Genomic DNA, 16843 nt, shown 5'->3' on the forward strand with positions numbered 1-16843 from the left:
TCATTGGAATTGAGACAAATCCTCCAAACCTGTCTAATCTCGATTGCCGAAGCTTATTATCCTCCCCGAAAGTTGATACTCCCCGAAAGTCACTCAGGAGGATCAAAGAGCACACCAAGTCGAGCAAACTCAGATGAAAGAGCATAGGCCTTGAATCGGTTCAAAGGAGGCTGTATGTGGTCTTGGCCAATGTCCATGAAATCAACAACCGAGTCTTATGTCCTATCAAAGCATCATAGATCTTGGGACTGAAGCTTTTGTCGATCACCGCACATACATTTCAGAAAGAGTCGAGTGGAACCCTCATCTGATAAATATGAATCTATCATATCAAAATATACGAGGGATACTCACAGAGCTCAGCAATGTTCGCATCGCATGACCTGTCAGCATGCACATCCTCCTCATCCAGTATTTGGCCGGTCTCTGGCCGGTCTCTCGCATCGTCCGGGCAGTCTACAATATCTCGCCCTTCCACCCCTTGTACCACATTCCAGGCCCCAAGCTCGCAGCCATCACGTTTCTGTACGAAGCCCGGTGACGCTACAGTCTGGGGATCCAATGCATGCACGAGATCTACGGCAAAGCCTCCCCTTCGTCCATGTATGATGGCCCAGATAGACATGGGAAATATGTCGATAAACCCGCCGCAACAGGTCTCGTGGGATCGAGATTTTGAGTGATTAGTAGAGGACTTGTGCGTGGGTTGGTCGTGGTGGACGTTACGACGTTGAGCGGGCAAAGCTGCGAGAGGCACCAAGGGAGTGGAGGAGGGAATAGATTCCTCGTGCGATAGTTCCAAATCGGGGGATGAGTGTAGGAGCTAATAGCCAAGTAGTGAAGATAAGCACCGGTAGCTAGTTGCGGCAGCTGTAGAAGAACAAAGAAGAACAAGACAATGGAAACACGAAGCTAACACGTCTTAGCCTACGGTGGGGTAGGCAAAGTAAGCGCTAAAGCAGCGTCTTTGCCCGATCGCACCCCAGCTCTACAGCAAAGCGCTCTGCTTTCGATTTTTCTACTCACTCCAGTTAGGGTCGACCCCAGTGCTACACACAATCACAAAAACGGCCTCAAAGCCTCATCCGTCCAATCCCACCATCGCTTCGCCAACTCTTCATCCTCGGCCGCACTATCCAGCTTGGACAAGAGCACCCCAACAGGCTCGTAGAACCCTCCATTCGTCAAGTGCGCCGTGGCCGTCGTCGCAGCCCACAGCTGATGGTAAGCCCCTTCCTCGGGCTTCATCACCTGGCCCAAGTTCGTCACTCACACAAACGCCCGGTTCCAGCAGCCCAGGTTTCCCGACGAGCCCCGTATTGACCACCTCAGGCGTCAACGAAATACTGGTCAGCTCGGGATACCGCCGCGCCAGCTCGCGGGCGTACAGCAGACTCGCCAGCTTGCTCTGCCCGTAGCGGCTCCAGCCCGCGAAGGCCGGGTGCTCCTGCGTGGTGCGGAGAGCGTCGAGGGCTATCCCGCCTGGTGGGTACACCTTGAACCCCAGGGAGTCAGGAGAATGACGTGGATGTCGTGGCCCTCGACAGCGGTGGCTTGGAGCCGCGGGAGTAGTTTCTGGATGAGCAGGGCGTGGCCGAGGTGGTTGGTTCCGAATTGGATCTCGTAGCCGTGGGTCGTCAGGCCCGGCGGCCGGGCCATTATTCCCGCGTTACACATCAGCACATCCGGGACGGGATTTCCTGGGCCAGGAAGGTTGAGGCTGCTTGTTGTACGGAGGTGAGATCTGCGAGGTCGCACGGTAGGAACGTGATTAGGGTGGTTTAGGGTGAATAACTTACCTCCTGTGATCAGGATGACTTTGCCAAACGAGGCAGGAATGTCTGTGTCCGGGTTTCAGGCGGCTGAGGGCATGTTTGGTTGGTCTTTGTTGTGTAATTGAAGTTGACGAGTACATGGAGAAGAGTTGGGGGAGCAGCAAAGGGAGGCTTTATTAGGACGGGAGAGCATTGTTGGACATGTTCACCCCCGGTCGGTATGGCAGGCAGCAGGGGTGGCGTAAGCTATCTGTAGGTGCAGCTTCAGCGACAACCTAGCTATGCATTGCACCACAGAACCGGGCATGTTCTCGATCGCGATAGATATGTGAGGAAGTCCAAGATGGATCCATTGACATATGGACGTCAAACACTCGGTTGCTGTCAACCGACTTGGCACTTCCCCTGCGCAGATGAGAATCGACCCAACAGCGGCCCGCGCTTTGACACGTACATCCGTAGTAACAGCTTGCCGCTGACTGGGATGCAATTAGTTATGCTGTGCAATTGAGTCAGCCATGGTGAACAATACTGACCGCGTTTAGCCGTGCGCCAAGGTTTAGGAAGCACAGAGAGCGAACTCCCATAATGACTTGGATATAGGTCAATTGCAAAACGACGTAATCTGAAGGAGAGACAGCAAGACTCCGAATCTCCTGGTAATACAGTTTAGAGAACAACAGAAAAGCACGCCCCAGTTCAATTCGTCGATCTTATTGGTCGTTCTCATATCCCTCCGCGTCAATTGGGCATACAGAGATTGGTCCAGGTTGCCTTGAACAATTGCCAAGTTGTGTGACATGTGCTTTTCGGCGTGTGCTTGGAGTGTTGTACGTAACAGGTATGCTCGTGTAGTACCAGGAGAGTTAGTGACCATGACACTGTTGACAGAAAACGCGGGGAAGTCGGCTGTGGGGGACTGGCTGGCTGTGCAGGTAGCGAGTGTGTCCGTACTCCAACTTATCGACCCACGCGAGATGCGACGAGGTTCACGGCTGCACTTCCACGTCTAGATCCCTTCGGGAAGGTCGCTCTACAGACATGTCAGCTGCAAGGCATAGCTCGATGAACCGTGGCAATCCTCCAGAACTTTGAATTGATGGATATGAGACATGGTCGAGTTGGCCACTGATAAAGTACCTGTTACGGAATCGATAGTGATAATCAACCACCGCGCCGGAATTGCCCCACTCAGATTGGGTGGTAGCATCCACTTTTGAGTCGTAGTATACTACGCACCGCACTCCACAAACGGTTCATACAATAGCAACTCGCTTAATACCACTGGGGTTCCATGCTGATATCAATGACTTTTCTCCCAGGTTTCTGATAGTAGATATCCGGCCTGCCCAGCCCGAGTTCTCTCGGCAGGCTGGCACCACCACCACCAAACTCGCCACTGGCGGGCAAAGGCTTGTCCCGAGTACAACCGCCGTATCAAGAAAGACAATAGATTAAAGATGCGAGCAGGATTCATGGCGTGGCAAACCATGCTCACCGTGTTCGCAGTGTCTCATGCGAAGAACATTCCATTTCCAGATACACCTGCCTAATTCGATGATTCGATGGATGGATGGATTGCTCCCCCGGTCTCTCCAGACTTTGTGGTCGCGTGCATCGAGTGGCTCGATGTAACCCACCTTAGCTCAGGTCAAACCCTCCGACGGCGAGTGATTGGCTGAGACCCCCGCCAGCCAAGGCCTGGGGTTGCACTGACTGCCCCTCGCCAAGTTTGCCAAGGCGTCCGTTCCGCTGTACGACCGACCAGAACAGCCCAGTCCTGAGCAATCCTGACCAGTCGTAGCCAGCCGTGCTTATCTGGCGTGCTTCTTATCCAAGCCATCGCCGGCCTGGGAAACGTGGGCTGAACGGGTTCTGCCGATTCCAAGCGAGGACCAGCAGTGGAATTGACTCCTGCGGCGGCCCCGAGAAGGGAAGCATCGCCGGTCTTGGCACTCTTGGACCCTGCAGATGCTGATAGCTGGTGGAAATGGTGCAATAGCAGTGATGGGTGGAATCATGGATGCTGATATGAGATCCTACTAGGTACGGAGTGCCACTGCTCAGTCGCCCAGTGCCTGCTTGCCTGCCTGCTTGCCTGCCTGCCGCGGTTGTGCCACCCGGTCCAGTCAGCCCAAATTTAAACCTCTTCCTCCGCACCTTTCCCCCGACTCCCTTCTCTGGATCTCCCCTTCATCTCTTCTTCCATCAACTATCCCTCACTCTATCCTGTCTCCCTCCAATATGAACAGCTCTGATCCAGTGGAGGCGGCAGAGGTCGCCAAATCGGCGGCCTACGCTCATGACGCTGCTGCTGCTGCTCACGATGAGAAGCAGAAGCATCCGGCGTCCAAAGTGCAACCGGACATTTCTTCCGATGTTGACGTGATTCAAGCGACCTCGGAGAAAGTCGCGGTCGGCTCATCGGGCGCCGCCTACGATGAGGATACATCGCTGCAGAAGGCGTTCCCTAACCCAGAGGAGATGCAGACCCTGCGTCGTGTGGCTGGCAAAATCCCCTGGACAGCCTACACCGTGGCTTTTGTGGAGCTGTGCGAGCGTTTCTCGTACTATGGTACCACTGCAGTGTGTGAGTGAACTCACGAGCCCATGGGTGACGTTGCTAACCTTCACAGTCGTCAACTTCATTCAGCGTCCCCTACCCGAAGGCTCCACCACCGGTGCGACTCATGGAGTTGGAAACCTGGTGCCTGGTGCTCTGGGAATGGGCCAACAGGCATCCACAGGATTGACTTTGTGTAAGTCCAGGCATTTTCGCTGATCGAGACAACACAGCTGACCTAGCAGTCAATGCTTTCTGGTCGTATATCATGCCGCTGGCTGGTGCGTTCATGGCGGATCAATACTGGGGTCGGTTCCGTACCATCATGTTTTCCATCGGCGCTGCATTGGTGGGACACACCATCCTCGTCATCTCCGCTATCCCTCCTGTCGTCAAAAACCCCGATGGAGCTATTGCTTGCTTCTCGATCGGATTGATTGTCATGGGTATCGGCACTGGTGGTTTCAAGTAAGTCGCGCCATTGCCCTGCATTCTGCAACACTGCCTAACAGACGCAGATCAAACATCTCCCCCCTGATTGCAGAGCAATATCGAGAAGACACCCCCTACATCAAAACCCTTCCGTCAGGCGAACGCGTTATCGTCGACCCATCTGCCACCGTTTCCCGCATCTACCTCTACTTCTACATGATGATCAACATCGGTTCGATTTTGGGTCAGGTCAGCATGGTGTACGCGGAGAGATATGTGGGATTCTGGCTATCCTACCTCCTGCCCACGATTATGTTCACATTCTGCCCGACTGTTCTGTTCCTCTGCCGCAACAAGTACTATCTGGTCAAGCCGACGGGTTCAGTCTACCTCCAGGCCTTCCGCACCTGGAAGCTAGCTATGAAAGGACGCTGGTCTCTCAACCCAGCCCGGATGTAAGTAGTCAATTCGGACACTTATCGGACTATACTGATTCCATCTTAGCTTCCAGAAGAATCCTAGGCCGTTCTGGGACTCGGTCAAGCCCAGCGCGCTCGGTGCAAACCGACCGGAGTGGATGACCTTTGATGATGAATGGGTGGACGAGGTAGCCCGTGGATTGAAGGCTTGCAAGGTGTTCCTGTGGTACCCACTCTACTGTAAGTGTGCACCTACCGCAACGACAGAGACTTTGTTCTAATCGTGATGAATTAGGGCTTGCGTACAACCAAATGTTGAACAATCTCACTTCGCAGGCGGCGACCATGCAACTTGGCGGCGTCCCCAACGACATCATCAACAACCTGAACCCTCTGGCGCTGATCATCTTCATCCCGATCATGGACCAGCTCATCTACCCGGGTCTCCGTCGCATTGGGGTCAAGTTCACGCCCCTGAAGCGTATCACGGCCGGTTTCTTCGCGGCCGCTCTGTCGATGATCGCGGCGACGGTGACGCAACACTACATCTACAAGCTGGGCCGGTGCGGCAAGCAGGCCAACTACTGTCTGGACGAGTACAACTCGCACTCTCCGATCTCCGTCTGGGTGCAGGCGTTGCCGTACGTCTTGGGAGGTATCTCCGAGATCTTCGCTTCAGTGACCTCGCTCGAGTACGCGTTCACCAAGGCCCCGCGGAACATGCGGTCCCTCGTACAGGCGGTCGCGTTGTTCATGAACGCGTTCTCGTCGGCCATCGGACAGGCGTTGGTCAGTCTGTCGGAAGACCCGCTGCTGGTATGGAACTACACGGTGGTTGCGATTTTGGCGTTCGTTGGCTGCATTGGATTCTGGGCGACGAACTACAAGCTGGATCGCCAGGAGGACGAACTGAACAATCTGCCCCAGAGCCATTATGAGGGGCGCGGGGAGGGCGACGTGGAGCGATGAGAGCGTGGAGTTTGGGGGAAGTTGGCGAGAGAATAGGGTAGTCATTCAGCAATATACCCATTAATATGATGACATGGTGATTTACTTGGTCTTTTGCTTCTTTTTGTCGGGTGCATCGCCTTCCGCTTCCTCATCATCGCCCACCTGTTGTTCGACTTCTTCTTCCTCGTCTTCCTCGTCTTCCTCATCTTCGCCGTCTTCTCCTTCTTCCTCCTGATATTCCCCGTCATCCTCATCTAGTTCCTCGTCTTCATTATCCCCGTTAATTTGCTCCTCTTCCTGTGTATCTGTATCTCCATTCACCTTCGTATCTTTCTTCACATCCTTCTTCCCTTTAGTTGTGCCCTTAGCAGTGCCCTTAGCAGTGCCCTTAGCAGCACCCTTAGCAGCATCCTCATCCCCACCCCCACCCTCCTTATCACCCTCCTCATCTCCCTCATCTTTCCCCACATCCTCCCCCTCCATCCCCTCCCTCACCCGCCCCTCAACCTCCCCCCTCTTCCTCTTCGCCCCCTCCGTATTCCCCACAAACTGCCTCCCCTCCCCCTCCCCTTCCTCCACCTTTTTCCGCTCAGTCGCCTCCTTCTCCCCTTCACTCATCTCCTCCCACGCCTTGCGCGGCAGATACCGCTTCCGGGCCCCGCCGTCTGCCGCGTTCGCGTCCGTCTTGGCCGTCCCCGACCCTTCCTTGGTCACCCAGTCCTCCGCGCCCCACTGCGACAGGCTCTTCTGGGATTGCGACTGCTCGTCCTTCGAGGTCGTGTAGTCCCCGCCCCGGGATTTGTATTCTTGGGCGGTGAGTTGGGCCTGGTTTTTGGGGGTTAGTTTGGGGGGTTTGGTTTTGGGTTGGGGTTGAGAGGGAGCGCTGGAGGGTGGTGGTATGGTATGTATGTATATATCGACTGTACTGTACCTTCCGCGCGGACCATTGACCGGGCTTCCCACCCTTGTCGCTCTGTTGCACCTCCTCTTTGACCTCCTGGCGGAGCTCGGGGTCGGTGTAGTTGTTGTTGTTGTTGCTTTTGGAGGGCATTCTGATGGTTTTTTTTTTTCTTTCGGGAAATCGAAGTAGGGTTGTAGTGCGTGCTCAGCCGGATGGATGAGCGAAGATCAATCGGAGCTGGGAAAGGTTCAATCACAATGAGTTGAAGAACTGGCTGTAAAATAATCTCCACTGGAAGAGATGGACACTATTATATAGGACTCGTATGACATCATGACCATCTCATCTGCATCGACCTCTTCTCTCTTCCAGGAATGAATGAGATCATGTGGATCTGAGTCTGGAGGGAGACCGTCATGGTGGGTCCTCCCGAGATCGGTCGCATTCGGCAACCCATCCGATCCCGGCTCTCGGCGCCAGATCGATGGGTCCTCCAGAACTCTATTGCTCCCCGTCTAGACTTAAGGTCCATTTCTAGAACCTACATTGTGCAGTCAATGCTGAAATGCAGTATTAACATAGCAGTCAACCAGTTCAATTATCAGGTAAATTATTCACAGTCCAGAAGCAGTCCAAGTACTCAAGCAGGGATATATCAAGCAACAATATTAAACCGTAAAATCACAGCTCCTCCTCAATCTCGGCATGATGCTGCGTATCAACAAGCTCCCAGGACTTGAACTTCAAGTCCAACGCATCCTCGTTGCTTTCAGCCTTGCCCCCACCAAAATTCTTCAGATTCCACTTTTCAACGCCCTCGACCCCGACCAAGTACTCCTCGTACTCTCTGAAGACGTCCGCGTTCAGTTTCTCGTATTCGGCGTAGTCCTTGGGCCAGTCACCAAGACGCTCAACGGAGAGCTTGAGAAGGTGCAGGTGCTGGCGGACGTGCTCGCCACCACCCGCAGTGCCGTTGTGCTCCTCAATTCCGTCTACCTCACCATAGGCTGAGCCGTCAAAGCTTCCATTGCTATCAATGCCTTCCAGTTCGGCGTAATCAGGGTCACTAAACACACGGAGAATGTTCTCGTGCACAGCAGCGCTCTTCTTATAGAATCGGTTGGCAATTGCTTGGCCATTCTTCTCGGCCTGGTAGCGCTGGGCATTGCCAGTGTACAGCTGGGACAGTAATATAGACATCTCGAGGGTACTGGGATGGCGAGGTCCGTGCACACGTCGGCAGTTGTAAACAATATCCTCTGCCAGGCGAAGGGCAGCGGAGTAGTCACCGACCAAGTAACGGGCCATGATGAAGCGACGTCCCAGAGCAAGAGTAATAGAAGTCGGCCAGTTACGCTGGGCCTCACGACTGTTCCACAGGATAGTCAAGAGCCAGGCCAGGGTCCGGTAGTCCTGCTGCTCTCCGAGAAGGCCAATCAACTTGTTCAGGTGAACAAGGCTGACGCCAGCCAAGTTGATCTTCAAGCTAGTGATCACGCGGAGGGCATCCTGGATAATTGTTCCAGAGACCTGGAGCAATTTCTTCCGAGTGGCTTCGTCAGGGCGGGTCACGAGATCCCGGCCACCAATGTTCAGACCAAGAGTGAAAACAAATTTGACAATCTCAGGGGTGTGGTAGCTCTCGTGAGCAATAATGTACTTGTAGGCAGCAAGAGCAAGGTCACTGGCAGTCTCCCACCGCTGGTTCTTCAGCAGCTCAACAACATGGTCATTACTAGTGATTCCCACAGACCGGATGAAGTTCTCAGACTGGTGGGTGCTGAAGTGATCCAGAATAGACAGCACAAAGATCTTGACTTGGGAAACCTCGGTCAGCTGCGCCCGCTTGCCCTCAGTACTGATGAAGTAAGTGACAAAGTCATCGAAAACACGAGCCGCGGCAGTATGGCGCTCATGGGCTATAAGGAACTGGTAGAGACGAGCCGCTGAGACGGAGACACTGTGAAAGCTGCTCTTGGACTTGATCTCTTTTCTGAAGTCCTCAAAGTAGACATACTCGGTAGTCAAGGCAGCAAGAATCTCAGTGATAGTGGTCGACGAGCTACGGCGTAGGCTGTACTCCAGCTGAGCCAAGAAAGTCAAGCTCTGGCGCTCCTTGGAGGACAAATCAAATTGAACAGACTTGGAGTTACTGGTGTCCTTCATCACGATCTGCCGGTAGATCTCTTGGGTCAACTCGGTGGCCTTTTGAATTTGGTTCGTCGCGATGTAGCTAGAGGCAATGGTCGTGGCAGCCGCAATCAGGCGAGTGGACGAAGTCTCGGAAGACAAGATCTGCACGATCGCCTCCTTGAGCTCCTGTACCACAGTTTGAGTCTCATTGCGCTGAGCATGAAACTTAATCATCTCTTCCATTTTGGTCAGGGATTCTTCATGGGCCCAGCCATGGGTCTCACGAACAGTGCTAATTCGCTTCCTCAAAACCTTGACGGCACGCTCAACCTGAGTCGACGAGAAAGACTCAGTCTTGGTCGAAGTGACAATGGCAGCCTGCTCCTCGTAAATGGCATCCAAAGTAGAGGAAATCTCCTGCAAGTCGATTTCCTCGGACTTTGTCTTCAGAAGCTCCTCATACAAGCTAATAGCCTCAAGTTCATAGCGCTTTGACTCCTGGCACAATTTGGCCAGCGTCAAAGTAGCTTTAAGAGTAATAGAAGCTGTAGCGCTGAACACAGCCTTGCACTTGGTCTGATATTCAACCGTTACCTGGTGAAGTGCACTAAACTCGGTACGAACGCTGCGCAGGCAGTGGGTGTAGCGCTCGAAGAACTCATGCACAAAGGTCTGGTCCTGGAACTTGGAGCTCTGCTTGGGCTCACTCAGGAACGTGGTGAAGATGATCTGGTAGTGTTGCAGAGCATCTGAGTAGCGACCTTGCTTCCATAACTCAGTAGCAACTATGACAAGGGGCTCAAAGGCCTCGGGGTGGGAAGTAGGAGAGTCTTTATTCAGAATGCGGATGATCTGCTGATAGTAATCAACAAAGACGGGCCGAGGGCGAGTCAGCTCAGCCAGGATCCAGAGAATCTTGACCACCAGCGGGTTCTCAGGGCCATAGTGCTTGATATAATCATTCAGTGTCTCTTGACGAAGGTTGATGATCTTGTCTGTCTGCGAAGTGCGCTCAAACAGGCGAAGCAGCTCGTTGGTGATGCGCTCTCGCAGTTTATCATCAACCTTGCGACCCGAGCGAACAGCACGGTAAATGCGAACACGGATATCTTCTTCCTTGCTCACGCGACGGCGAGAGTGGTAGCAGTGGCTAAGTCGCTCAGCCAGCTCGATGCAGCTTTCCACATGCTTCGCAGGAAGGGTAACATCTTGCAAGGAAGAAGCGAACAGAGAAGACCATACACCGTGCAAGACCTTCTTGATGACGCGAGTAGCATCCTGCCAGCGGCGCTGCTCAACATACAGGCTAACTAAGGTCTGCGTCGCACTGAAGGAAGTCTGGTCAACGGTCGTAATTGAGGTGGATGCCTCATAAACCATTTCCTCAAGGGTGGTTTCTGAGGTTACTGTGGTGGAAGAAGAGCTGAAAGACTGCATAACCTCCTTGGATGTTGTATGAATGCTCTGCTGAATCTCTTGGTAGGTCGAAGACTGGGTACGGTTGGTGCTCTGATAATAGTGCGAGCAGTGCTTGAACACAGTCAGAGCCAAAGTGGCCAGACCAACAGTCTTCATCACCTTGGCCATCTCTTGGAGGTGGAAGACTGAGGTCTCCGACAATGCCATAGTTGTCTGCTCGTACTCTTGCCAGACACTGGAGAGAATGGATGAGGCCTCATACTCTCTCTTTTGTGTCTTCAGGAACTGGGTGTAGGCAAGAACCGATTGAATCTTACGCTCTTCAACCTGGGTGGAGTACTGAACGCGGGACTCCCGACTCAGGCGTTGCCAGATTTCGACATAGGTACGTTCTGCCAACTCAAGCTTGGCCTCTGCAACGTACCTCTCGGCCTGCTTAATTAAATTTTCAAAGCTCCAAGCCTCAACTTCAATCAACTTGTCATGCTCCTCAATGTCTAGCAGGAGAGTGGTGCTACCTCCAGCGGTGACCACGTTACCGCCCTTCAGGTGCACATTCAGGTTTCCGTGAGTGTCACGACCTTGACTGTACTCACCACTGAGTTTCTGAATGGTAACGGTATACTCTTCGGCTTTCTTGTCTTCCTTTATCAGCTTGTAGTGCTCGATAAGCTGCTTCAAGGTGTTGATGACATTCTCGTGGGTGCTGTCGTGGTGGTGCTTGTAGCACTCTATCAGAACTAGAAGTACCTCCTCCCTCTTGGCCATGATCTCTGTCTTGGTACTAGTGACTCTTTCGGTTGTGACCTCAAGGAAGGTGGCAGCCATTTTCATAGTAACCAGGTGGCGAATGGTGAGCAAACTGCGACTAATGATCGTTGCCTCATAGAAAAGAGGAATAGACTCGGGGATATAATCGAGCTGGCGGTATAGGAATGCCAGGGTGATTATCAACTGTAAAGTGACCACATGATTATTAGTCAGGATCTGACGGCAGACGTTGGTAACGGTGGTCGTGAATGCCAACAACTCTGGAGTCGGTCGGTTCTCCCAGAGTGTGTTCTGTAAAAGGAATACCATGATGGAAGACGGGAACAGCTTTGCAAATTCCTTGGCAGCAGGAACTTCGCCATTGTTGACAAAGACATTCGTTTGCCTGAAATGCGTGATCCAGTAACGAATTGAAAACTCAAGCAGTGGGTGCTTGTTGATGAGAGGATTGACGTCATGCCAGTCAAGGGGTGTAATGGAAGGCTCATGCGGTTGGGTGACAGTAGCCTTGATATAGACCAAAAGTCTGGTAACAAGATCGGCATGGCGATCTTTGATAGCCGGTACCAATTTGCCTTTGGAAAATATGTCCAAGATAGCAGTACGGATGAGGCTGTGGCGTAGAAAGACCTGCCCTTCTTGCAGGAACACCAGGGAGTTTACTGGGTGAAGGACTCGGAGAGGCTCCTCGGTATATTCCGTAATGGTCTGCTTCTCTGGGTGAATGGAAGCAAGAGCCTTGAGCTCCTTCACCAAGAGGGGGCGGTCGGCTGTGGCAAGCCACAGCAACATTAGTTTAGCATCTTCGCGAGTTTGCGACTGCGGCAGTTCGTTCAGGATCTGCAAGACCAAATCGGTAATGGTTGGCTTTGCGTTTACAAGCGCGTCAACGGCCTTGCGCAGGTTATCCGCATTTTCCACATCGCGAACACGCTTACTGGCAAGCTTGGCCCAGAGAAATGACCCTTTTGAAGCACTGGTAAGTTGGCTAACCAGCAGGGACTGCCCCATCTCGTCAAGGCTGTCGTAGGCATCGGACTTCTCAAACTGGCCACGCACAACGGCGCAGATATCCTCATAGATGCCATCATCGGTGATGCGATGGTGGCGCAGACCAGGAAGGCTAGGGGGATCCTGGGCCCCGAGAGTGATTAGCTTCACATTGGTGGCTTTGGCAGTGGCGCTTGTCAGCTTCTGCAGGAGGACCGCCTCATCACTCGCAGCTTCATCAACACCATCCATGACAATGACAAGCTCTTTGGCACCCTTCAAGGCAGCGGACAGGGCGTGCTCCAGGGCGTTCCAGAGAATATTATCATAGTCATTATCATTCGGAGCCCTCTTGCTGCGCTCAAAGGCATCCCACAGAATTTGGAAGAGCTGAGTGTTTCCGATTCGTTTCTCAAACAACTGGAAGAGAATAGTCTTCACAATTGCACGGGGCTTTGTCTCAGCAGGAAGGCGACCATCTACATGAAGTTAGTCAAAGCTACCGAGCACAGTTTCTGGGATGAATAGCTTACTGATGGGGATGTACAATGTCTTGTACATGACGCCACCGATGGGGTGTTGCAGGTGGTCGACAATGACCGAGGACAGAACAGTCTTGCCAGAGCCAGACTTTCCAGTGATGGCGAAGGTTTTCTGCTGGCGATTTCTTAAGAAGCGCGTGAGGTGCGGACCGACCCAAACACAGGTCATTTCCTCACGATCGTGAGCGAGATGAGAGGTGGTCTCCGCGACATTGGCGAGAACGGTGTCCTCCGGCGCGAGCCAGGAGCGGATGGTCTTGACGTCAGATACTAAACAAGGTGAGCTTATGTTGCACAGGATTCACGGGAGCTCGTACCTCTCGCTCCATCAAGGCCCTTCTCCTGGAGTTGATGTCTCCACATGGACTCCGCGATCTTCTCACAACGTTGGCGAAAGGCTTGGATCTGTCCCGGGAACTTGGCGTAGATGTTAACCGTGGCTGAATTTCCAGTCATTCCACGGATGGCCTGATGAAAGTAAGTGGCGACGCTAGCGACCAATGTAACGAGGTCAGCCAGAGCCAGAACGAGCTGTTCACGAATCTCCTGGGTAACATTAAAAAGCTCGATGCGCTCAAGAAGGTTCACCAGTGCCATTGAGGTGCTGTAGAAGAATCCAAATGAAATCATCAAGGCACTTTCATTGCCTTTGCCAAGCTACACATGAACGAGAGTGTTAGCATTAACACTGTACAAAGATAGAAGAGAGGACATACCTCGAGAAGCAAAGCACAGTAACCATAGGCGAGCTGGGCGGCGAGATAGCTGTCGCCTGCGAACTCTTCAATCGCCAAATCAAAGGAATGTAGCCTGTCGACGAAGAGTTGGGCCCAGGCCAGCACCTTATCATAGCTGCTTCCCTCGGGAGGAAGCAAGCTCATGCGCTGAGTTCTGATCCAATCAATCAGTGACGCATGAGTCGCGTTCAAGAGCTTTGAGGATGCCGTGGCTCCGATTTCATCACCGCTGCGACGCTTCAGGGAGTGCACAACATTGGTAATGTTGGAGGTCTCGAATGACTGGAACTTTCGAGAAGACACCCGTCGGGAGGTGACCGAGCGAGACATTCCATGGTTGGAAATGCTATCGCTGTCAAGAAAACCCGAGGTCCGTCGAGATTTTGAGAAGATGCTAGGAGAGAGTGGGAAGGCGACGTTGGGCGTTGTTGGAGCAGGAGATAGAACAGCAGGGGCCATTGTCACGTTGGGTATCTTTGGAGCTGGTGCTGGTTGGGGTTGTATAGTCTGAGGTTGTATTGGCTGGGTCGGTGTTGTCTGGGATAGTGTTGTTTGAGCTGGTGTTGTATGGGCAGCTGTTGCTTGTACTGGACTTGTCTGAGATGGGTGCACTTTAGTTGCTGATCTCTGCTTTTGGGGGTTCACAATCAATGGACTTGGGATGGGTGTGAGTTGAGGCGACTGCTCGGTATACCTGGATAGGGAAACTGTAGGCCGGGGAGGGAGGTCAGGCTCTGCTGTGGTTTCTCCTGAGGAGCAGTAGCGACAACTCACGAGGAAACGAAAAAAGCGACGCAAACCGGCAACTTTAACACATAGGAGAATATAATAAATTATGAGGGTATCCTTGACCTGGTTGAATAGTTGTATCAAGCGGAGAGGGGGTCCTTTTCGTGCAGGGGCGTACTTTCCCTATATATACTCTTCGAGGGAGGAGACGAAGCACAGAATTTGCTGACCGAGATGGATGCAACGGTCCCAATATTATCACAGCTTTAGATAGTCCCCTTTTGAATATCAGTAGTGGCAAATTGAGCTCCCACAACTTGATCATTCCTTCTGCAGGATAGCGTGTGGCTAGGAGGGTCCGATTCCGACGGATACCAGTCTATCCTCTGCCCCCTGCACCATCAGAACGGCTGAGAATTCCAAATCACAGTTAGTGTATGATGTGACGGGTATCGATTGGGTTGATTGTCAACCAGCAACCGCGAGCATAGTGATTGCATCTCCCACCCCCTCCGCAGATCAGAGTTTGGTCTCCATTAGCACTAAAGTATTGGCGCTGGGGAAACTTTAGCTGGAGCCGTGCATGTGAAGCAGGATGCAAGAAATTTCCGCATTGGAGCTAGCTTTGGATAGACTTGATCATGTCATGATACTGTAACCAGCTCGACGGAATGCGAGAGTGGACCGCGCATGTTAGACACTGCAACTGAGCAGGCGCATCCGGGCTTCACTCCACCAAAGCACCCAGTGTCTCGGAAATTTTTGTTGCTTTTTGCTATTCCCCTTTTCTTCCCCGCTCACCATAACGGGCTGCAGCCTGCGAAGCGGTGTTTAATTCACACAAAATATTGAGGGGCCGGATGATAGAAACCCACATTGACCCCTCTTCCATTCAACTGCTAGTGACTTTGGGTTGGCAAGATCCAGATTCTCGTTTGGGAGCATCATCCACTCGGAGTGCGCGGCCGACCCGACAGGTCAAATCTCGACCTTCATAGCTAGCTCCTGCAGGCTTATTCAAAGAGCTATGATCCCTGCTAGGACATTTTGACTGTTGGTGGCTGCCTGAGCAAGCAGAAAAACCGAGAAGACGTGATCTGCAGGTTGATTGTCGGGAACGGAAAAATGAGGCACGGGGCTGGATGGACTGAATTGGCCCAATCATCTCCTGTCACGGACCATAAACGCTGACCTCTGGACTTCAGAGTGATGGGGAGCTCGCATCAACCAGACGAACTGTCGATCGAGGGGATAGCCGTAAGATTGGCTGGCGGATGGTCGGTTCAGAGAACCAGATTATCCAGATCCTGGGCAATTTGAGCTATTCCAAAAGGTCAGAGCGGGGGTAGCCTTGCCTATCCAGGACTAGATAGCTGCAGGTTGCTATCCAGTCTCAGTCGCAGCAATCTATCTCCACACACACACAGGGGCGCATCGTGAGGGGCTGTACTTGTGAGACCTTTTGTGTTTGATGTAACACACAAGCAATTCTAACTGAATGCTTGATTGATTACACCTAAGGCCCTGATCTCAGGCAGTGTGACTGAAAATCCATGAGTTATTAGCAGACAGCCATGCCTGGGCACAGGCACGCAGGCACGTTGAGTAGGGGAAAGTGGAAGGACACAGACTCCCGTGTGAAGAACCCCCGTGCCGGCCCGCTTAGCGCGGTGGGTTCGCACGGCCAGCCATGCTCCGGCACCTCCGCAGAAGCAAAGAAGGGGGGCATCCCCTCCCGCAGTACTAACTAGTCTAGATTCGGCAGTCTAGCGGTAGCTGAATCAGGTCAGATCCACTCCCTTAGCCCGCATTGGACTGCTTCTCGTCCATACCTTGGCCGCGTAGGTCCCCGATGCAAGATTGTGAAGCCCGAATCTTGCCAATTTGCGCAGGCTTCTTCCTGACATCTGGCTCAATTGGGGGTGGCACATTAGTTCTCTAGGTAACGCATAGGTTTAGCAGGAGATATACCGGTGGTAGAGATTCCGAGAAGAGAGATCTCGGTGCCTGTCCACGGGGACGGCCGCCCTACACACACCGCGTAGATAGATTACACACAAGTTGAACTCTCCTCAGAATAAAGTATACAAGGCGTTCCTGTGTGCTATAGCTTGTCTGTTTGTGTCTGTTTGAGCAACTAGTTCCGCGCACTCATCCATCATTTTCATAACACTTGATGGGGTAATTAACTTTACGTAGTGGCTTGCTAATGGTGTCAGACGAGCGCGGTATAAACCACAATGCTTGGCTACAGACAGTGAATGACATTAGAAAATTCTGGAGAATAATGTTGTTTTACTATCAAGTCAAAGGGCCGTGAGTGAGTATTAGATGGATTCATGTCCTATCTGCCTGAGAGATTCAACCATGGGACCGACCCGCCGGGATCCATATTGAGCGGGGATAGATGGATGGAAAGTCATTGTGGATAGGTGCTAGGATCATGATCCTACCCAATGCAGAATAGTGACCGTCTTGTTC

At 52.6% G+C, this 16843-nt stretch overlaps 4 protein-coding genes across 4 annotated transcripts; 1 reads left to right on the plus strand and 3 right to left on the minus strand.

The window, feature by feature from the left end:
* Nucleotides 1-1059: 1059 nt before the first annotated feature.
* Nucleotides 1060-1659, minus strand: BO82DRAFT_399522 (uncharacterized protein; the record flags this gene model as incomplete). The annotated part of the gene is made up of 3 exons (XM_025639122.1): nt 1060-1218; nt 1274-1447; nt 1525-1659. The coding sequence occupies 3 exons, from the start codon at nt 1657-1659 to the stop codon at nt 1060-1062; spliced, it is 468 nt and encodes a 155-aa protein (XP_025494896.1).
* A 2188-nt stretch (nt 1660-3847) lies between these two features.
* On the plus strand, nt 3848-6612 carry BO82DRAFT_430005 (putative MFS peptide transporter). The gene is made up of 6 exons (XM_025640587.1): nt 3848-4365; nt 4412-4534; nt 4584-4806; nt 4857-5225; nt 5275-5429; nt 5485-6612. Exons 1-6 carry the CDS (start codon nt 4020-4022, stop codon nt 6156-6158), a joined length of 1890 nt encoding a protein of 629 aa, XP_025494897.1. The 5' UTR covers nt 3848-4019; the 3' UTR covers nt 6159-6612.
* Nucleotides 6240-7306, minus strand: BO82DRAFT_329453 (uncharacterized protein; the record flags this gene model as incomplete). The annotated part of the gene is made up of 3 exons (XM_025633059.1): nt 7072-7306; nt 6581-6965; nt 6240-6490 (listed from the first exon to the last, which is right to left on the minus strand). The coding sequence occupies exons 1-3, from the start codon at nt 7189-7191 to the stop codon at nt 6240-6242; spliced, it is 756 nt and encodes a 251-aa protein (XP_025494898.1). The 5' UTR covers nt 7192-7306.
* Nucleotides 7307-7722: 416 nt separating this feature from the next.
* BO82DRAFT_276962 (NACHT domain protein) lies at nt 7723-14092 on the minus strand (the record flags this gene model as incomplete). Its single annotated transcript, XM_025631165.1, has 4 exons — nt 7723-12833; nt 12888-13166; nt 13214-13553; nt 13613-14092. 4 exons carry the CDS (start codon nt 14090-14092, stop codon nt 7723-7725), a joined length of 6210 nt encoding a protein of 2069 aa, XP_025494899.1.
* Nucleotides 14093-16843: the final 2751 nt, after the last annotated feature.

Source organism: Aspergillus uvarum (genome assembly GCF_003184745.1).
Source record: "Aspergillus uvarum CBS 121591 unplaced genomic scaffold BO82scaffold_10, whole genome shotgun sequence".
Taxonomy (NCBI): domain Eukaryota; kingdom Fungi; phylum Ascomycota; class Eurotiomycetes; order Eurotiales; family Aspergillaceae; genus Aspergillus; species Aspergillus uvarum.